Source organism: Nannobrachium achirus, assembly GCF_963921795.1.
Source record: "Nannobrachium achirus genome assembly, chromosome: 14".
NCBI classification, from domain to species: domain Eukaryota; kingdom Metazoa; phylum Chordata; class Actinopteri; order Myctophiformes; family Myctophidae; genus Nannobrachium; species Nannobrachium achirus.
Window position 1 is genome coordinate 1,445,267 of NC_137821.1, and position 23,421 is coordinate 1,468,687.

At 42.6% G+C, this 23,421-nt stretch overlaps 1 protein-coding gene across 1 annotated transcript in view; it reads right to left on the bottom strand.

Annotated features, from left to right (window-relative positions):
• nfxl1 (nuclear transcription factor, X-box binding-like 1) overlaps positions 1 to 20,167 on the bottom strand; it is a gene marked incomplete at its 3' end in the record, with an annotated part of 62,790 nt that extends 42,623 nt beyond the window's left edge. Inside the window, 11 exon segments of the mRNA XM_080742292.1 lie at positions 3,507 to 3,621; positions 3,706 to 3,806; positions 6,125 to 6,200; positions 7,280 to 7,365; positions 9,144 to 9,277; positions 10,259 to 10,303; positions 11,190 to 11,320; positions 13,370 to 13,479; positions 14,884 to 15,099; positions 16,094 to 16,241; positions 20,108 to 20,167. Of these exon segments, the coding sequence (XP_080598418.1) occupies positions 3,507 to 3,621; positions 3,706 to 3,806; positions 6,125 to 6,200; positions 7,280 to 7,365; positions 9,144 to 9,277; positions 10,259 to 10,303; positions 11,190 to 11,320; positions 13,370 to 13,479; positions 14,884 to 15,099; positions 16,094 to 16,220 (1,141 nt within the window). The 5' untranslated portion in view covers positions 16,221 to 16,241; positions 20,108 to 20,167.
• Between the last annotated feature and the right edge of the window lie 3,254 nt (positions 20,168 to 23,421).

A 23,421-nucleotide genomic window follows, 5' to 3' on the forward strand; every position in this document is an offset into this window, starting at 1 on the left:
GCTTTTCCTATGCAAACTGACAATAAATCATTCAATCAATCAATGAAATGTCATAACATCTGCACATCAAACAAGCTACTAGTTGTGGCAATGTTAATTTTCACGGCACATTTCTATTCCATTGTAGTTTTAGTCGTATTTTAGTCATCTGAAATGTTTTACTTTTAGTTGAGAATAAATAGTTGATTTAGTAAATTAATGTATTTTTGGCCGTGATGGTTGTAATGACTGATTCATACTTAACGTTGTAATGAAAATAGTAGACACGTTGTGAGCTTGTAGATCTGCTATTTTCAGAACATTACACCCATGCACAACCAAGTGTTAGTTAGGTAACTATGGATAACGATGCTTATCGTACGACTGCTGTAAAATAAGATTTCTATACAAAATAGAAATAATATTTAAAGTGACTTCCAATTAAATCCAGTTAAACTGCAGATTACGATATTCACTCCCTTGTTTAAAGGAGCAGGAGGGAGGAGCCTCTCATAAGCCTTCCCAAGAAAGTCAAAAATGTGGCTTTGCATTGAACGAATTGATGTGCTAAAGTACCTTGCTCAATAAAACATTTGCCACACAGGGGAGAAGAATCCTTAAATAATTTATGCACTTTAGTCGGGGAGAAGTGTAATCTATGAATGATCTTAAATTGGATGAGGCCGTGCCTGACATTAATAGAACTGTGGTGAATATTGTCAATACACTCCTCCCACATTGCGTCCGAGATATCAATACCTAGCTCTCTTTGCCAGTTTTCCTTGAATGGAATAGAGGGTGGACTGGACAAGTCTTGAATGGAATAGAGGGTGGACTGGACAAGTCTTGAATGGAATAGAGGGTGGACTGGACAAGGACAAGTCTTGCAAAATTGCGTAGTATTGCGAGACTGCACCTTTACCGAAGGAGTCGACCCTCATTATGCTTTCTAGTACCGGATGACAGGTCTTTTATTCGAATTGTGGGACATGAGTTCTGAAAAAGTTTCTCATCTGAAAAAGTGTGATGCCGGACGTTGACACGACTGCTTAAGTTGTTGGAAAGAAACAAAATGGTCCTCCTTATACACATTTATTAAGGATTCAATTCCCTTTTCCCTCCAGAGACCAAAAACTGGGTCGGTCAGGCCTGGTTTAAAAGCATGATTGCCACAAATGGGAGAATACATATACAATGTTGGAGCTTTTATCAATTTTAAGAGAATGCTGAATTATAGGGTTAAAGCTATAGATATCTTTCTTAAACGTAACAGGACTGAGTAGCGCGGGTAAGCATGTGCCTGTACATGACAAATGTTCCACTCTTAGCCAGGAGGGCATGCTTTCAAGATTATAGCCTGGATAACAATCAAACCACTGAGTGATGACATTTAAATTAGCTGCCAGGAAGTATAGTCTAAATTGAGGGAGACCAAAACCGCCCTCATTTTATTTTGCACGGGACATGATATTTTACTAACGCGGACCCCACCTGCACCACTGAAGTGAAGCGATGAGCGACTAGAATAGAAGAAATAACGGATGAACGTCCGGACGCACACATTAGTGGCACTGTTAGCATGTTGGCTAATAAGCTCTGTGTGTGTGTGTGTGTGTGTGTGTGTGTGTGTGTGTGTGTGTGTGTGTGTGTGTGTGTGTGTGTGTGTGTGTGCGCGTGCACATACCAGTCCCTCCACATGGACAGTGTGTGTGTGCGTGCGTACACGTACCAGTCCCTCCACATGGACAGTGTGTGTGTGTGTGTGCGTGCACGTACCAGTCCCTCCACATGGACAGTGTGTGTGTGTGTGCGTGCACGTACCAGTCCCTCCACATGGACAGTGTGTGTGTGTGTGTGCGTGCACGTACCAGTCCCTCCACATGGACAGTGTGTGTGTGTGTGTGTGTGCACGTACCAGTCCCTCCACATGGACAGTGTGTGTGTGTGTGCGTGCACGTACCAGTCCCTCCACATGGACAGTGTGTGTGTGTGTGTGTGTGTGTGCGTGCACGTACCAGTCCCTCCACATGGACAGTGTGTGTGTGTGTGTGTGTGTGTGCGTGCACGTACCAGTCCCTCCACATGGACAGTGTGTGTGTGTGTGTGCGTGCACGTACCAGTCCCTCCACATGGACAGTGTGTGTGTGTGTGTGCGTGCACGTACCAGTCCCTCCACAGGGACAGTGTGTGTGTGTGTGTGTGTGTGCGTGCACGTACCAGTCCCTCCACATGGACAGTGTGTGTGTGTGTGTGCGTGCACGTACCAGTCCCTCCACATGGACAGTGTGTGTGTGTGTGTGTGTGCACGTACCAGTCCCTCCACATGGACAGTGTGTGTGTGTGTGCGTGCACGTACCAGTCCCTCCACATGGACAGTGTGTGTGTGTGTGTGTGTGTGCGTGCACGTACCAGTCCCTCCACATGGACAGTGTGTGTGTGTGTGTGTGTGTGTGCGTGCACGTACCAGTCCCTCCACATGGACAGTGTGTGTGTGTGTGTGCGTGCACGTACCAGTCCCTCCACAGGGACAGTGTGTGTGTGTGTGTGGGTGCACGTACCAGTCCCTCCACATGGACAGTGTGTGTGTGTGTGTGTGTGTGCACGTACCAGTCCCTCCACATGGACAGTGTGTGTGTGTGTGTGTGCGTGCACGTACCAGTCCCTCCACATGGACAGTGTGTGTGTGTGTGTGTGTGCGTGCACGTACCAGTCCCTCCACATGGACAGTGTGTGTGTGTGTGTGTGCGTGCACGTACCAGTCCCTCCACATGGACAGTGTGTGTGTGTGTGTGTGTGTGTGCACGTACCAGTCCCTCCACATGGACAGTGTGTGTGTGTGTGTGTGTGTGTGTGTGTGTGTGTGTGTGTGTGTGCGTGCACGTACCAGTCCCTCCACATGGACAGTGTGTGTGTGTGTGTGTGTGTGCACGTACCAGTCCCTCCACATGGACAGTGTGTGTGTGTGTGCGTGCACGTACCAGTCCCTCCACATGGACAGTGTGTGTGTGTGTGTGTGTGTGCGTGCACGTACCAGTCCCTCCACATGGACAGTGTGTGTGTGTGTGTGCGTGCACGTACCAGTCCCTCCACATGGACAGTGTGTGTGTGTGTGTGCGTGCACGTACCAGTCCCTCCACATGGACAGTGTGTGTGTGTGTGCGTGCACGTACCAGTCCCTCCACAGGGACAGTGTGTGTGTGTGTGTGGGTGCACGTACCAGTCCCTCCACATGGACAGTGTGTGTGTGTGTGTGTGTGTGCACGTACCAGTCCCTCCACATGGACAGTGTGTGTGTGTGTGTGTGCGTGCACGTACCAGTCCCTCCACATGGACAGTGTGTGTGTGTGTGTGTGTGCGTGCACGTACCAGTCCCTCCACATGGACAGTGTGTGTGTGTGTGTGTGTGCGTGCACGTACCAGTCCCTCCACATGGACAGTGTGTGTGTGTGTGTGTGTGTGCACGTACCAGTCCCTCCACATGGACAGTGTGTGTGTGTGTGTGTGTGTGTGTGTGTGCGTGCACGTACCAGTCCCTCCACATGGACAGGCTCGTCTCCCACTGCGAGGACACTCTCCACATGCACCGTCATGACACGCACGCTCACACACATGATGACCACATGGTAGAGAGACACCGCAGATCTATGGAGAGAGAGAGAGAGAGACTGGGTAGCGTCTCAGTAAACTATCAGCAGAGTAGAGAAACAGCAGTAGAACAGCGTGTACCTGTTGGCAGTGCCATCGTGGACTGGCACACTCCCTCTCTGCCCGCTCTTTACCACACACACACCTCTGGACACTGACCCTGGGGCACTCTGCACACTGTCCTATGGGGGGGGAGAGAGGGTCAAAATCATAGAGTCACTATGTTATCTGCCTGTAAAAGAAAACAATTCTAGAATAGGGCATTAGCGAAAAAGTCGACAACTTCATTACACAAGTCGACTCCCACCAGGGAAAGTCAAAAGTCGAAGTTGAAAAACAAAAACAAAAAAAACAAAGAAAACAAACCTCGGTTCGAAGTGAAGCGGTGAATTCTTATTCTATGTGTTCTAGAGCTATGAAATCTGTGTTCTAGATCTATACATTCTGTGTTCTAGATCTATACTTTCTATGTGCTTTAGTTCTATATTTTTATGAATTCTGAATGAATGAATGATTTTGTCTGGAGGGCCAAATTGTCATGTGAAGCTTGACCAATCCTCAAGTCTGGACGCACGGGACACACAAAGCCACTCCTTGGAAGCGGCTTTCACCGTTTCAAAAACGTTCTATTGTAAAAATAGCAGATCTACATGCATTTCTGCCTCTTTATATTTGACAATTTGGACAATGTTTAATTTTTCATTTTAGAGGTATTAAAACGTCCTTAAATTGTCACTTTATAAATGTGCAGACACCCTCTATACACTTAAACTTTATGTTGGTTTGTTTACTGTTGAGTGAGAAAACAATGTTTCACATTAAGTTAATCATCTGGGGACCCCCAAAATAATTGGGGGGTCGTGTGTGATGTGATGACGTCATCAAACGATAAAGTCGACTTCAACTCAACTTTTTACTGAGTCGAGTCGACTTGCAAAAATCACAAGTGGTTGATGCCCTAATTATAACAACCTCCTGTAACAATATACACAGAGATCTCATAACATTATAATATTGTGTAAAAAGCATAGCAGATGCCATAGCAGCCCAAATCCTATCTGACTGAGGAAACTTCCCACTGGACTTCAATCTACTCTGACTTCAGAAGGTTGACATTTCTCTGTTATAAATCCTTGTTTTGAGTCTCCTGGAATATTGTAATATTTTGAAATATGGACTTTTGATATTGATGAGCTGTATGATGTAAACGTTCATATACATAACGTAGGCCATAACAATTCAACATTTTAACAAAATAATAATTCACTGAATGTACAATGTAGCGAACATTGGTCTCAAACTGGCGGCCCGCGGGCCATTTGTGGCCTGCGGGACAATATTTTGTGGCCCCCACCTTAACTCATACTCTGCGATCCCCGCCGAAACCGTTGATTTCCCGCTGTACCTCTCTGCGATGCCCGTCGTTCCCGGAAATGTAATTAGCTTTAATCATTATGAAACAATTAAAAGTATGATCGCTGTATATGGCCGCTTCAGAGTCTTAGGCCCGCCCCCTAACTGTATCCTGCCGTATTTCCGGTCTGGACCGGATCTAGCTTTCCGTATCCGGTCTGAGCCTGGGCCATAGTCCCGCCTCCATTGGTTTACATTGTAATAGAAGAGGAAAGCTACTCGGCGATGGAAAGCTCGTTTTTCAATCAGATTTTTGCGTTTGGAAACTTTGATCCAGTCTCTACACGCCTGGATTATGATCCCCGCACATATCGTGCGTTTTGTGCGCGAACGTGTCCACTTGTTACCATAGCGCACAGCTGGCTTTTTTCAATGTTTTTTCATGTAAACACTGGCGGATAAGCAGGGATACAGCGTGGCAACGGATATGTCTATTTCAATGGGGGGTTTTTTTTATTCGAAAGCTGTCACCGAGTCTACGCGTCTACTAGATTAGTCGCGCACAGATTGTGCATGATGTGTGCGCGTGCCCACGTTAAAAGGTAAGGACAATTTGGCAGCTGCTTACTACAGCTATGTTTAAAATGGCAGCAAAATTGTTAATATGAAAGTTTAATGTTAGTGCGGCCTGCAAGTTTTATATGAATGGCACTTTTACAGTGTTGTGTGCGGAGCTGAGGAACCTACCAATCACGATGGCTAGTGAAAGTTACAGCAGCGTTGCCATGGATTGTTCTTCCGTGCCTGCATGGCTAGGGTAAATGCGGACATTCGTCTCAGCGCGCTGCGTTCACAACACTTCCAAAAACAAGTGTTTTAAAGGTGATACACCATGAAATTTCACTTTTCCTATTTTAAAACCTTTTTTTGGGGTCCCACTAGCACCTTCTATCCTCACAAAGTCCCATTTCTGACCGTTGTGTCTTTCTCTGGTTTTGGGAAGGTGGAGGTTAAAAGTATCCCACAGGTTCTCAAAACAGGCTATCCGTGCGTGCGTGCATGCATGCGTGCGTGCGTGTGTGTGTGCGTGTGTGTGTGTGTGTGTGTGTGTATGTGTGTGTGTGTGTGCGTGCATGCGTGTGCATACCTGAGTGGCAGGGTTGAGTGCAGGTGTGTTGCTTGCAGGGTAACAACTTCCCACATTTCTGCTGACATGACCAGCCCTGTAACACACACACACACACACACACGCGCACGCACACGCGCACGCGCACACGCACACACACACGCACACTTAGATGTCTTTGAGTCCACATATATTTAGCCACTTGAGTACATTACAAGTGGCTAAATATGTCTTTTTAGACACAACAAGCCCATTCCCAAGATGCACCGCAGTCTCAGATGTGACTTATGGAGGCTAGTAGTGTTACTGTAAATGGTATTAAAGAAATTGCCGGCTTATTGTGTCTAAAAAGACATGTTTAGCCACTTGTCCCCACCCACTGAAATCTGAATGGCTAACATGAAACGCCAAAATGATAGAAAACAGTAAATTAAAACACTTTTCTTGTCTCCAATTACAATCTAAAATATGCCCTTTAATCCATTTAGAATGGGTACACATTATTGTGTATCATTATTTTATGCTTTAACTATTGAAAAATAGCAAATCTACAAGCTCACAGCACGGCACTCAGCTTGTAGATCTGCTCTTTTTGAAAAATCGTGAAAATTAGAATTTTGACCTGATTCTAAAAGTGTCTTTTGAATCCTTCTAAGATTAAAAACAAAAAAAAAACAAAACACGTTTCTATGTCAGCAACCTGGCCAGCCATCGTCAAAGAAAAGGTCCTTTTCACTTAACTGGAGCTCAGTTAGTCTGTTCTTGAGAGACTACTATGTCAGTGGTTCTCAAACCTTTTCATGTCAAGGACCCCCAAAATGATATGTATTTGGCCACGGACCCCCATCTCAAAATATTTAGTTCCAGGGACCACCCAGAAGCAAAATTTGAGTTACAAACGTTCGCTTTAAAAATACATATATTCAAAGATTTGCACACATTTTCACAACTTTTTCAAAAATAGCAGATATACAAGCTCGCAGCGCGGCAGCTTGTATATCTGCTATTTTTCAATAGTTAAAGCATTCAATAATTCTAGGCCTAAATGGGGTTTAATGAAATTAATAAATAGCATGAATATCACCACTCACTTTACTAGACTGATCATTAAATTAAACATGATCTGAGAGCTCTCTGATTGGCTACTGGACTGTGATGTCATCAGGCGGACCTTACCTTGTTGCTACAGCGACGGGGGAGGGGCTTGGCTTTCCCACACAGACAGGAAACACTGACCATCTTTGGGCATGGAGGACATGGACCTGACACACACACACGCGCGCACACACACACACACACACACACACACACACACACACACACACACACACACACACACACACACACACACACACACACACACACACACACACACACACACACACACACACACACACACACACACACACACACACACACACACAGTGATGAGAAGTGAGTCAACTAGTGATAAATAACTGATAATTGAATGATAATGAGTGTGTGTGTGTGTGTGTGTGTGTGTGTGTGTGTGTGTGTGTGTGTGTGTGTGTGTGTGTGTGTGTGTGTGTGAGTGATTGGTGAGCTGCTGTGATAAGTAGAAGGATATCAAATGGAACCCAACCATCTTAAAAGACTACTAATCATTGTATTTATCCCTGCTCTGCCTGCATGTAACCCTCCTTTCATGATAACAAACATTCTTGTGTGAAATCATTAATGTTCCAAAGCAATGACCTCCATGTATTTGCACATATCACATTAAATACACCAGACCTCATTGTGATTGATGAGAACAGCAAAGAGGTTTTCTTATTGGAAGTTGGCTGTACTTTTGATTCAAGTTTGGAGGAAGCTTTCCTTACTAAACAGGTTAAATACCAACCATTAGTACAGGCCATTATACAACTAGGATATAAGTGTCAGGTAATTGGATTTATATTTGGCAGCCTGGGCCACAGGCTGGTGGTCTTGGGGGGCCTGAGGATTCTGGGGTTGTCCAGGTATAGGGCAAAGCAGCTTGCAACCTATTGCTCAATCTCCTCCAATAAAGGCACTCCATCCATTTGGAGGAGAAGGTGCTATTTGTACCCATAATGACTTGTCCGGTGTTAACAGACTGAAATGTATGACCAATAGTGACTGTGAATAAGCTCATGACATGTGTTGGTTCTGTACAGTCTGGACTGGTTTGGATTCTAGCACTGATACACGTTGTTTCACTGATACATGTTGTTTCACTGATACATGTTGTTTCACTGATACATGTTGTTTCACTGATACATGTTGTTTCACTGATACATGTTGTTTCACTGATACACGTTGTTTCACTGATACATGTTGTTTCACTGATACACGTTGTTTCACTGATACACGTTGTTTCACTGATACATGTTGTTTCACTGATACATGTTGTTTCACTGATACATGTTGTTTCACTGATACATGTTGTTTCACTGATACATGTTGTTTCACTGATACACGTTGTTTCACTGATACACGTTGTTTCACTGATACATGTTGTTTCACTGATACACGTTGTTTCACTGATACATGTTGTTTCACTGATACATGTTGTTTCACTGATACATGTTGTTTCACTGATACATGTTGTTTCACTGATACATGTTGTTTCACTGATACATGTTGTTTCACTGATACATGTTGTTTCACTGATACATGTTGTTTCACTGATACATGTTGTTTCACTGATACATGTTGTTTCACTGATACATGTTGTTTCACTGATACATGTTGTTTCACTGATACATGTTGTTTCACTGATACATGTTGTTTCACTGATACATGTTGTTTCACTGATACATGTTGTTTCACTGATACATGTTGTTTCACTGATACATGTTGTTTCACTGATACATGTTGTTTCACTGATACACGTTGTTTCAAGCATGTGGGACATCAGAACTGAAAATATTTGTGTCCCTTGTAATGTATTTTATAAATGTGGACTCAAATAAATACATTGAAATGTGTCTGTGTGTGTGTGTGTGTGTGTGTGTGTGTGTGTGTGTGTGTGTGTGTGTGGGGTCGTCATGGTTACCAGGGTGACAGAGCAGTAAACAGGTGTGTCCACAGAGAGGTGTCAGGTTTCTCTCACAAACCGAGCCACAGGAATGTGGGAGGAGCCAAGGGTCTGGGGGCGGGTCCTGGACCTTACCACAGTAGCACATGTACCTGACGACACGCACGCACGCACGCACGCACGCACGCACGCACGCACGCACGCACGCACGCACGCACGCACACACACACACACACACACACACACACACACACACACACACACACACACACACACACACACACACACACACACACACACACACACACACACACACACACAACAGAACAGCATTACAGGACATTTTGGCACACTCGTTGGTCGGCGGTACCCACACGTTTGGCTGTGTTGCTCATTCTATGAATGCCCGATGCTTTATAAACTGTACCTCGTTGTAAAGGTGACGAATATATAAAACACACATTCTAAAACGGCTAGTTCCATTCCTTGATTCTGATTGGCTGGTTTCCCTTTAATTGCTGTGGTATGTGAGACTATAACCCACACCTTGAATCAGTTTATATCAAACCCAGGTGTGTTATTTCTTTCCACAGTGTTCCACAGCTAGTGCACCAATTATCTGCACCTGTGTTGTTGGCAAAAAAGCTGGGAACTACTTTCTTGTAGCTGGGGACTACTTTCTTGCAGAGCAGACCTTATAGTGAATTATTAGTGAAATGGAACAGTTTTAATTGGTACATGTCTATGATTTTTCATGTTGCCATATTGTAACCATTTTAGAAAAGCAATAAGCCACGCGAGGCTTGTGGTTATCTGGTATTTTACACCAGCTGAGAGGGTTGGAGACACTCGGCTGCACCTCGTCTCTCCCTACGCCTCTCAGCCGGTGTAAAATACCAGGTAACCACTGGCCTCTTGTGGCTTTATTGCTTCAATATATTGAAGGGGAGATATAATGGACCGGAGTCAAGTTGCCTTGCTTTTTTGTGCACGGTTTATATTGCCATGTATATTGGTTATACACACTCACACTCACTTTTTTATTTACATTATACAAATGAACAGTTTTGCATATAAATGTGTTTATTTTCACAGCTGTTTTTCACAATTAAAATCATAACAACGTTAATTACCTGTTGGGAGTCGAGCTGGGAGCATATTCTGTCCTACACTTAGGACTGGACAGACACACAGACACACAGACAGACAGACAGGCAGACAGACAGACAGAGAGACAGACAGACAGACAGACAGACAGACAGACAGACAGACAGACAGACAGACAGACAGACAGACAGACAGAGAGACAGACAGACAGACAGACAGACAGACAGACAGACAGACAGACAGACAGACAGACAGACAGACAGACAGACAGACAGACAGACAGACAGACAGAGAGAGATTATAGTTTAATTCTTTGCCGCATGTTTCCAACAAAACATTGCCAAGTGCAGTCAGTGCATTCATGTCGTCACCGCGGAGAGGAGAGCAGACAGAGAATTCCCTTTATCAAGATTTCACTCAAGTCAAATGTATCTATAATATCATCCACACACGTAGGCTATGTTCATAATAAATAGCCTACGTGTGTCAGTTAAGTTATAGGCACCACCAGACAGGCAAAGGATACGATTTGAAATGCAAGTGAGACTGATTTGGCTGAATGAAAAACACACGCCACAAGTCGTCTCCCTCTCTCGGTTGTGGTGATTAATCAATAACCAACAGGATTTAATATTGCTTAGATGGCGTCTTTTGTAACATTGAGGGCTAGACAGCTCTCCATCACGTTACCGCAGCCATTTGTGTTGGGAACACACTGGCAAAGGAGAAAGTGATTCGGACATGGTAGCAAACTACTTTTTTATTTTGGCTGCTGACTGATTGACGGCCCTGAGCGGAGTGAGAGATGCGGAAATCAAGTTGAGTGACGGAGCGGCGGGGAGCGGAGCGGCCCGGTGGCCGACCAGAGTGACGCCCTCTGGAGAGAGGAGCGGCTTTTGTCACCGCTCCACTCCGCTCGTGTGCCCTGGTATTAGTACAGTACAGTACAGTACATACCAGGGCCATGGGTGTTGTTTCTGACCAAAGTCTTCATCAGTGACAGAGGAGACGAGGAAGGCAGAATCTCTGGCCCACTGCTGAATGCAGGAGATGTGGAACACACAGTAGCACCCAGAACAACTCCACACCTACACACACAGAGAGAGAGAGAGAGAGAGAGAGAGAGAGAGAGAGAGAGAGAGAGAGAGAGAGAGAGAGAGAGAGAGAGAGAGAGAGAGAGAGAGAGAGAGAGAGAGAGAGAGAGAGAGAGAGAGAGAGAGAGAGAGAGAGAGAGAGAGATGCGTTAATTATTGCCTTAAACACATTATCGTCACTGTCTGGCCAAAACCTCTTAAATCCATTTTTGAGGTTTTAGATGTTTTGGCATAAATCAGAGCTATTGAACACCCTTTACATCTGAGTGTTGGTTTAAATAATATTGAACCAATGAAAAGTAGTAAAAAGCCCTTCGGTCAAAACCTCCTAACTCCACTTGAGATCATTTTCCTGAAATTAACATTTTGGAGTTAGGAGGTTTCGGCCCGACAGCAGAGATATATTAATATGATTTGTTTCACTATAGCATATGGAACAATATACAATGTTACTGTAAATACAACAATACCATGAAAGTTTATATTATAAAGAAGGTTTTTCAGTCATATGTCAGGGGTCATGAATACATCCTTACACGTGGCAAAGACTTGGTTTTGTGCATGGAAAAAAAAATGATTTTTTATAATTATAATGTTCTCATTTTGATAACTAAGACCAACTAGTGAATGTCAGTCTCCAGGATTTCTTCACAACATGACACTGATTCATGGATCTGTCCCATTTCCCATATCCCCTCCTGATTGGCTACCATTGCCTTCTAAAGTTTGTGTATGTGACGTGACGGTCGCTTATCTCCCGATTAGGGAGTCTTACTGGTATAATATGATTTGATTTATTCTGTATGATATACAGTAGGGCAACTGGCGGCCCGAGAGCCACATGCGGCCCCCATCTTCACTTAATGCGGCCCGCAGGTTAATATCAGAATACTATATTAAAATATTATTGATTTCAGCTCCAAACATGCAAACATGACCGCTTTAATTACTTCAGTCTATATGAGAAGCTTAATGATGAAGGATGTACTACTACTACTAGGCCATTACACGCTTAGCACTCTCAATAACAAGTGACACTGACCATCCTCTGCATCGCCACTTTGACCTAATGCCATCTGGGCAAAGATACAGAACCTTGGCGTAGGGGTGTGCGATATGGAAAAATACAATATCACAACATTTCTCCAAGCTGTATCACGATACACGATTTTATCACGATTCTTTTTTCAAGTTGGTTTTTATGGTTATTTTTCAAGTTACTAAACTAGACTCTCTAGATAATTATCACCATATCGCCCACCCCTACCTTGGCGTGGCACAAAGTTTGGTTTAAAAGGAGTTTTGTCCCCTCAGCCATTGCTGCACTTAACAATCTGCTAAACAATCGCCCCCGTCGCTAAGAGGGTCTTTTCTGTGTATAGTGGGGTACTGATGATTAATGTCTATATGATATGTTGTGTTGTCTTTTTGGCTATGTGTTGTTTCTTGTTTGAACAGACTGGGAAGACACATTTCCCTTCGGGGACAATAAAGATTATTATTATTATTATTATTATTATTATCACGTTTCGAGCTTGTAGATCTGCTATTTTTGCATGTATTATGCAGTGTGGTCCTCTGGAGTGAGTGTGGAAATATAGTGGCCCTCGCCATCATCACAGTTGCCCACCCCTGGAGTAGATCAAACAGCTGTGTGTGTGTGTGTGTGTGTGTGTGTGTGTGTGTGTGTGTGTGTGTGTGTGTGTGTGTGTGTGTGTGTGTGTGTGTGTGTGTGTGTGTGTGCGTGCGTGCGTGTGCGTGTGTGTGTCGTGTGCATACAGGTTGTGTCCTGCGTATGGAGCTGATGCAGATCAAACAGCTGTGTGTGTGTGTGTGTGTGTGTGTGTGTGTGTGTGTGTGTGTGTGTGTGTGTGTGTGTGTGTGTGTGTGTGTGTGTGTGCGCATACAGGTTGTGTCCTGCGTATAGAGCTGATGCAGTGTGTGTAGGGTTAGGGTTAGGGTGTACAGTACATACAGCTTGTGTCCTGCGTATAGAGCTGATGCAGTGTGTGTAGGGTTAGGGTTAGGGTGTACAGTACATACAGCTTGTGTCCTGCGTATAGAGCTGATGCAGATCAAACAGCTGGAGGCTCCAGACTGGAACAGATCACTGACGAACTGACTGGTCCTCTGGAGACCACTGACATCACCACCTACACACACACACACACACACACACACACACACACACACACACACACACACACACACACACACACACACACACACACACACACACACACACACACACACACACACACACACACACACACACACACACACACACACACACACACACAAAGAAAGAAAAATAACAATTCCAAGGATTAAATCTAATAACCATTAAGACTCCCTAATCGGGAGATAAGCGACCGTCAGATCGCAGCGTGATTTTAGGGCCAAATCTGTAGGAGCAGTGTCCAAAAATGTGTTTGAAAAAATCAGCCACTAACCCATACATGGGCAACTGGCGGCCCGGGGGCCACATGCGGCCCTCATCTTCACTTAATGCGGTCCACAGGTTAATATTGGAATACTGATATATTATTTATTTCAGCTGTTACAATTACAAACATGACCTGCTTTAATTCCGTCAGTCTATATTAGCTTAATGACTAGTATAGTAGTAATAAAAAGTATTTTTGTCCTATGTCCAAAGTATTTGTATTTAGGTTCATGAAGTTAACATGAGTATATAACTAAATGTGTTTGAAATTAAATCAAAATGTTACATTTCAGGATTCCAATTAAAAAATAACAACAAATAATTCAGGATTCCAATTCAAAAGAAGACAAAATAGCCGATCTACAAGCTCAAAACGCATCGTGCTGCGATGCGTTTTGAGCTTGTAGATCTGCTATTTTTGCTACATCGAGAATGCAAGGTGAACAGTCTGGCCAAAAATAAAAAAACAGATTTGAGAAATGAATCAGATTCAGTCTAAATCCAGAGAACAGCTGATCCGTGCAACATCAGGACCTGGGTGTAAACATGATGCCAATAAAGCTCTGTTGAATTGAATTGATAACACACGCTGTGATTGGCCAGTGGTCACTCTGACTGGCAGCGTTCCCAGACGTCTGTCCTCCAATGAACTGCAGCGGATTCTTATATACATTTTAAACATGTAACCACCTATAAGAAATTGTTTGATGCCTGTACGAATTACTCTGCCAGGTTAGTCTCTCCTGTGTGGATTTTAACTTATTTCTGGCACTAGGAGGCACCTTGTCGCACTAGGCACTCTGTTGCGCTAAGTACCTTGTTTTTGTTGTGTTGTTGTTCGCCCCCTGTACTGTTCTGATCTTGTTATTGTTAGTCTTGTTTTGTTTCATGTTTTATGTCCTGAGGACAACGGATGAAATTTAGCTTTAAGCTAACTCTGACTGGTTTACACTAGGATCTTGTACGTTGTATTATGCAATATGTCATTATCTCTGTGTTCATGAACTGGTACTGTCCTGTCTAAATAAACAAATAAAGTAAAGTAAAGTTAAGTTATATCTATGGTGGTGTGCGTGTAAGTGTGTGTGTGTGTGTGTGTGCGTGTGCTCACCAGTAGTGTGTGTGTATGTGGTGAAGGTAGATTGTAGAATCTTTCCTCTCTTTCCCTCCTTCCTCTCAACCTGCTCTTCTTCATCATCTTCATCATCTTCATCATCATCATCGGAGGAGGAGGAGGAGCTGTACTGGCTCTGGACCAATCGCTGCGCGGCGGCCTGGTTGGACTTCCTGATGTCCTCGAACTTGGACTGGGATTGGACAGACACGCCTGTCAATCAGAGAGAGAGAGAGGGAGAGAGAGAGAAAGAGAGAGAGAAGTGTAAGTGAACGGGGGACCCCTGGAGGTCCTAGAATAGCCTAAAGCATACATGGTCAACTGGTGGCCCGGGGGCCACCTTCACTTAATGTGGCCCGCAGGGTTAATACCAGAATACTGATATATTATTGATTTCAGCTGTTATGATTCCAAACATGACCTGCTTTAATTCCATCAGTCTATATTAGTAAACGCATCGCAGCGCGATGCGTTTTGAGCTTGTAGATCTGCTATTTTTGCTTCTTTTGTATGAGAGAGAGGAAACAGTGGAAAGGGGCGTTTATAGAGGAATATGGACAGAAATGTATGCGTTTGTAATGTATCCTACCTGGACTAATCAATGCAAAGCCCCTTTAGAATGTGACATTTTTGGCTGCTTGAAAGGAAATCATTTTAGACAGCACCAAGATGAAGCATGGATGGCACCTCCAAAGTTAGTTTCCACGCACTTTGACCACAGGTAAAAGCTCACAGATGCAGGAGGAGCACCGCTACGGCTGCTGCGTGCTGCCTCTCCCCTCTCCTCTGCCTGTCACATTCACTCTCAGCATGATTACGTTGAATAAGCATCTGATCGTTTAGGTGGGAACGCGTTCTCTGTTTGGACAAGCTACGATAGCGTATATGTGAGATTGTCTGTCCAGTATTGTTAAAAAATATATATAATAAATAAAAAAACATAATTCTCAAAATAATCTGAGGGGCCAGAAATCATTTCCAGGGGGCCAGTTTTGGCCCGCGGGCCGCCTATTGCTGACCCCTGGTTTAGAAGCAATCAAGGAAAGAGGGAGTCTCGTCAGACAGATAGACAGACAGAGACACACACACACACACAGACACAGACACAGACACACACACACACACACACACACACACACACACACACACACACACACACACACACACACACACACACACACACACACACACACACACACACACACACCTTGTTCATCTTCCTCCTTCCTCTTCTCTCCTCCTCTTCCTCGTCCTCTCGGTGCAGGAGGTCGTGACCTTTCATCTTGGCCCCGCCCCCCGCGACCTCTGCCCTGCTGGCGCCAGGCGGGCTCCATGGCAACCAGCTGTCAATCAAACTGAATGAAAAGAACACATTAAAATACTGTAATAATAAAAAGAACAAATTAAAATACTTTAGCAGCAGCAACGCCTTGTAGCACCGTTTCACACACGTTTCCGCCATAAGCTAGTGCAGCTCTTGGTTTCTTTGAAGAATCTCAGGAACACTCGAGCGACGTTATATTTGTCGTTGACCAGACTGTGCTGCGACCGCAGTTTTCCCGGTGAACCTGAGCGCAGCGGTGGGGGCCGATGGGCAAGGAGGGTCGCGAGCTTTAATATGAGAAACAACTAAAATAAGACCTTCAAAACCTGGTGAAAACAGTTGCGTGCATTAGCGCAAGATGACAATAAAGGAAATCATTAAATGGAAAACATTAAATTAACTTCTGAAAAGGCTTCTAAGCCTACTAGTAGCCTACTAGTAGATAGATAGATAGATAGATAGATAGATAGATAGATAGATAGATAGATAGATAGATAGATAGATAGATAGATAGATAGATAGATAGATAGATAGATAGATAGATAGATAGATAGATAGATAGATAGATACCTTTATTATCCCAAGGGGGAAATTCAGTTGTCCAGTTGTAGCACAGCAGTATACAGTTATTTACAAAGTTACAGAGAAGTAAGACAAAAGATAGATAAGAGTAAAAGAAAAAAAAGAGCAGTACAGTACCAATAAAGAAAAGGTGCATCAATAGAGGGGGCGAATAATATATAAGTATATATACATAAAGTGACTTACAAAAAGAGACCGTAGCAGTCAATGCTAGTTAGTGCAACAAGTATCTCACTGTCATTGTTAAACAAAGCAGAATACTCAGAAACTACCAACACAACCTAATAGTGCAATGTCGAAAAACAGTGTGAAAAAACTAACAAAAAAGCAGCTCAGAGTAGTAAAACTAGTGGAACCGCGATCTTGCCAGACGTGAATAATTGTGGTTGTAAACAAAAACACAGACAATATAAATACTTAGTCTAGTAGTGGAAAGAAGAGGTTATCATCATCATGGCCCCAAATAACTTTTAAATATCTTGCAATTGGCGACGAGTCTCTTAGGAAATCAGCAAGAGTTCCTCTCATTACATAAAGCTATATGATGAACTCTCCATCATGGGCAATAGTCAGTGGTGTGTGTTCCCCACACTCCCGCGCCCCCACCGCTGCGGTCGCAGAGCTACCCGTGCGTATGCAGGAGGCTTTGGAATCGCACATGAGTTCTGGGCGGGGGGAGCGCTCGTTTCCGTTGACCATGACGGAGGCGTGCCGTCTCAGGCGACCTTGAGCCACGTGAGACACTTCCGAGCGAAGGGAGCCGCATGAGAAAATATTAAAACACCCAAGGGACGACTATGTCTCATGACATAATGTACTTTAGGAACCATAACAAAGCCACATACTGTACATATGCATCATGACATAATGTACTTTAGGTGGAACCATAACAAAGTCACATACTGTACATATGCATCATGACATAATGTACTTTAGGTGGAACCATAACAAAGTCACATACTGTACATATGCATCATGACATAATGTACTTTAGGTGGAACCATAACAAAGTCACATACTGTACATATGTACTTTAGGTCGAACCATAACAAAGTCACATACTGTACATATGCATCATGACATAATGTACTTTAGGTGGAACCATAACAAAGTCTCATACTGTACATATGTCTCATGACATAATGTACTTTAGGTCGAACCATAACAAAGTCACATACTGTACATTATGTACATACTGTACATAATGTACTTTAGGTGGAACCATAACAAAGTCACATACTGTACATATGTACTTTAGGTGGAACCATAACAAAGTCACATACTGTACATATGCATCATGACATAATGTACTTTAGGTGGAACCATAACAAAGTCACATACTGTACATATGCATCATGACATAATGTACTTTAGGTGGAACCATAACAAAGTCACATACTGTACATATGCATCATGACATAATGTACTTTAGGTGGAACCATAACAAAGTCACATACTGTACATATGTACTTTAGGTGGAACCATAACAAAGTCACATACTGTACATATGCATCATGACATAATGTACTTTAGGTGGAACCATAACAAAGTCACATACTGTACATAATGTACTTTAGGTGGAACCATAACAAAGTCACATACTGTACATATGCATCATGACATAATGTACTTTAGGTCGAACCATAACAAAGTCACATACTGTACATATGCATCATGACATAATGTACTTTAGGTCGAACCATAACAAAGTCACATACTGTACATATGCATCGCAATTACAATATTTTATTTCACTATCATCCAACTATCAATTTGTATATATTTTGTCGGGTGTGTGCTCTGAACAATACACAAATAACTGACATTATTACTGAATGTAACCAGATGTGCTGGGTAAATATAATGAAATATCCTTTCTTTGACCTTTGACCCCTTCACAATGAGACACTATAAAATACTCTTGTTTTATACGCTGCTGGTCGGGGGCCGCATCAATGTCGTCATCGGACCGCATCTGGCCCCCGGGCCACACTTTGAACACCCCTGACTTCAGGGATAAAAGGTTTTCCCTTATTAATAAATGACTCATTACTAGGGGTGTAACGATATAGTAACTGTATTCGACATATCGTTTTTAACTTAAAAAATTGAAGTATATCGAAATGAAAACAGCTAAAATCGAATCGTATCGTTTTATTTTGTATCGTATCGAATCGGCAGTGCAAAGAATCGATTGTATCGATGCTACCTACTTGTGCATTGTATTTAGCATTTTTAAGAAGAAAAAAATAAAAGGAGGGGTTTAATTACTTTTCCTTTCCATATAGCTACACTGGTCTATCGATAATTGTGTGTAATCTCTGGGTTCATGTCAAGGTGCAGGTTTGTCAATATACAATGTCCATGTATTTGGCAGATAATCACTGTGTTTACTTATTTATATCCATAATAGTACATGTTTCCCTTAAAAACCTGCACTATCCACACCTTTCACACAGATTTAATTTATTTGCTAAATAGTTACAATATCGATTTTAAATCATTGAATGGAATCGTATCGTATCGCCATGAATGAACCAATATCGTCCATGTATCGTATCGTCAACCATGTATCGTGATATGTATCGAATCGCTATTAAAATGTATCGTTACACTCATGCGCATTACACATTACAATATATGATAATTAAAACCACTTCTATCCTATAGACTCAGTAAACTACAACCTGCCTGAGCTGTGTCTGTACTTGGTCAGTTCTTTCACCAAGCCCCCCCCCCCCCCCCCCCCACCCCTCTAAACGTTTTCAGGCCAAGGACCCCTTAGTTAAGAGAGAGATGACAAGGGACCCCCACTACCTTAGATTCCATATAGTTTCATTGTCTGACAGCACAATCATCTTTACCGTTTCACTCTGTACTTGGTCTGCTCTTTTTCCCCTCTGCACCAAATCTCTTTGCCAAAAAAATAGCCGATCTACAAGCTCATAGATGTGCTATTTTTTGGCAAAAGTTCTCAGAATATGGACGCTAGGGTTCAAGTGGTATAAAAAAAAGTTTCTATCACTCAAAGATTTGGAGGACCCCCTGTAGTAACTCTGAGGACCGCCCTAGGGGTCCCGGACCCCCTGTTGAAGACCCGTGAAGTGTTGTGAGCTTGTAGATCAGCTATTTCTCCTCCTGCTAGCTATAGTACACACCAAGCTAAACCGTACTGCTGCCTGTCACTCAGACAGACAGAACACAAGCAGCGTAATGGTGTCATACAATGTGCGTCATTATGAACATAACAGTGGTATTGATCATTGAATAAAGTGTGTATTAAGTGTATATTTGTAGTCATTGTAACACACATACCCTGCAGAGGTCTGGACGCTACGGACAAGACATGTGTAGTAGCCTACGGTCGCTTTTTTGCAGTGCACGCTGGGATTTGTAGTCTTCTTTGTGCTTTTTAAACGGCCGTTATGTTATCCTGCCTAACGGTTTTTCGGCAGTTGGAGAGCGTGTGAGAGACTACACTTCCCGCCATGCACCGCGGGGCGGTGGGCAGTGACACGTGTCAGCCCTTAGTGTTCATTCATAACTGCTGACGTCACACCAACACATTTTGGTATCTCGTTTTATTGTTGATAATATTGACCCTGACTTTAATCTTTATTGGCAGAATGTGCCGTTTGGCTATGATAGTAGGCTAATTGTAACAAGAAAAGACATGAGGTATTTATAATTAATTTAATAATAATTCTGGCCAAATTTCATATCCATAAGTCTAAATTTAGTCACTCTAAGCCATTATTCATGGTATTTGAGATTGAAGCCAAGCAGTATATTCAAACAATTCGTGACTCAAAAAATAAGAAGGCTGAAAAAACGACTCTTTTGCGTTCACTGTTTAATATTTTCGTTTAGTAATTCCCCCTGGCTATGATTTGTTTTGTATTGATGTATTGATAACTTGTCGTTTGTGTTTGTATTTGTCTGTTTTGTATTGTCTTGTATGTCATGATATTTGCATAAAGATTTAATAAAGAGAAAAAAAAAATGTAGGCCCTACTCGTTTTATTGTTGATATTAATGTTGACCCTGACTTTGATCTGTATTGGCAGAATGTGCTGTTTGGCTTTGATAGTAATTGAAACGAGAAAAGACACGAGGTATTTATAATTAATTTAATGATCATTCTGGCCAAATTTCACATCCATTATAAGTCTAAATGTAGTCCCTCTAAGCCATTATTCATGTTATTTGAGATTGAAGCCAAGCAGTAGAAAAATCGAAAAATAAGAAGGCTGAAAAAACTATTCTTTTGTGTTCACATTTTAATATCTTTAATAATTCCCCCTGGCTATGATTTGAACCATCAATACTTAATAAACTTGACCTTTCACTTTGTACTAGTCTGCTCTTTTTCCCCTAGGCCTCTACACCAAAGCTCTTTGCCGAAAATAGCCGATCTACAAGCTCACAACGCCTCGCAGCGCAAGGCGTTGTGAGCTTGTAGATCGGCTATTTTTGGCTAAAGTTCTCAGAATATGGACAGGTTCAAGTGGTTGATATAAAAAAAAGAAAAACAAAGCTTCTATCACTAAAGGATTTGGAGGACCCCCTGTTGTAACTCTGAGGACCCCCTAGGGGTCCCGGACCCCCTGTTGAAGACCCCTGCTCTAACTAGAACAGTGGTTCTCAACCTGTGGGTCGGGGGTCCCCAGATGATTAACTTAATGTGCAACATTGTTTTCTCTCTCAACAGTAAACAAACCAACATAAAGTTTAAGTGTATAGAGGGCATCTGCACATTTCTAAAGTAACAATTTAAGGACTTTTTAATACCTCTAAAATGACAAATTAAACATTGGCCAAAATTTGGCCAATGTTTAGAGAGAGAAAACACTCAACTTTTAATTGTGAAATTGACAGAAATTGTGAGAATAGCAGATCTACAAATATGCTACATGTATCTATTTTCACAATAGATCCGTGTTATACGAAATGTAATGCCTCCACTCTTAGTTCTCGTCAGGGTGGGGGGGGGGGGGGGTTAAAATATGATTATTTTGGGGGTCCCCAGTTAAAATGTGATTGTTTTGACTGCACTAGAAGAAGTAGTGGATTATAGCACTGTTCCCCAAACACTGGGTCGGGACCCATGTGTGGGTCGCAGACAGATTTTCTCTTCGTTTTTTGTTTCCTACATTTAGTTGTTTTTAATTATTATCATTAAAAAAATATATATATATATATATATATATATATATATAAACATTACCAAGAAAGAAAAAAATGAACTATGTTCACTGTCCAACTGTTTATGGTACAATTCTTCCCTTCTCCTAGACGGGATTGTAACACTTTGATTTTCTGTACTGTCATCATTTCAGTATTTAGATCCTTTTGTTTGTAATAAATGTATATTATGTTCCCTTTTAAATTCGGTTGTCATGGTCCGTTTTATGTTGTGTCCCATAACCTTAGAACAATAATACTGAAAGAAAGAAAAAAAAAGTATTTAAGTTATTGCTGTCCAACACTATGAAAATATTACTGATTTGGCTTTGGTTACCAGTAGACAGGCCAAAGCGGACTATAGGTTTTAACCAGAAGAGGGCAGCAAACTCACACACATGGAACAATGTCTGTCCAATGAAACATACAAGAAGCATAGTTTTTAGGGGTGTAACAATACTTTTTTTTATATATATATTTTTTTTATCCCACAATTTTGTAACCCTTTTTTTCACCCAGTGCCAATTCCCTATGTAGTCCTGGGCTCTGCTCTCCCTCTGCCACGCCTGGGGAGACAACGGACTGACCTCATGCTTCCTTCTATGCATGAGGAGTCCAAGTTGCTTCTTTTCACCCGACAGTGGAGATTTCCCTGGTTTGGACGTAGCGCGTGGAAGGAACACGTTATTCCAACCAGTTCCTTTCCACTGCATCAGGCGCCCCGGCTGGCCAGCGGGAGGCAGTATAGAGACCAGGATTACTGCATGTTTTTGTGAGGGTATCTACCCTAGGAGACATGGGGAGAACATGCAAACACTGATGACGTGGTGGGAGGAACACGCCGGGGTGTAACGATATATTTTAATAGCGATTCGATACACATCACGATACATAGTTAACGATACGATACATGGACGATATTGGTTCATTCATGGCGATACGATACGATTCGATTCAATGATTTAAAATCGATATAGTAACTATTTAGCAAAGACATTAAATCTGTGTGAAAGGTGTGAATAGTGCAGGTTTTTTAAGGGAAACATGTATTATTGCGACCGTCAGGGAGCAGTTTACTATGAAAACCTCCACCGGCCGGCCGTCCGTCCGTCCGTCCGTCCGTCACACGTCACACGTCACACCTTTGTTTGTGTATGGTGTGATGTCATATATCTTCAGTATGACATCACACCACATGTGTACACAAACCTTTGTGTACGTTGCTGTGGCAACAGTCTGTTGTTGCTGGTCTGTTAGTGTACGTTAGCAACCACCTTAGCAACCATGGTTTTACCCTAGCAACCAACTGTTTACCCTAGCAACCAACTGTTTACCATAGCAACCATGTTTTTTTACCCTAGCAACCAACTGGGCATAAAAGGGATTCTGTTAGGGATCTCCATATATGGGCATAAAAGGGATTCTGTTAGGGATCTCCATATATG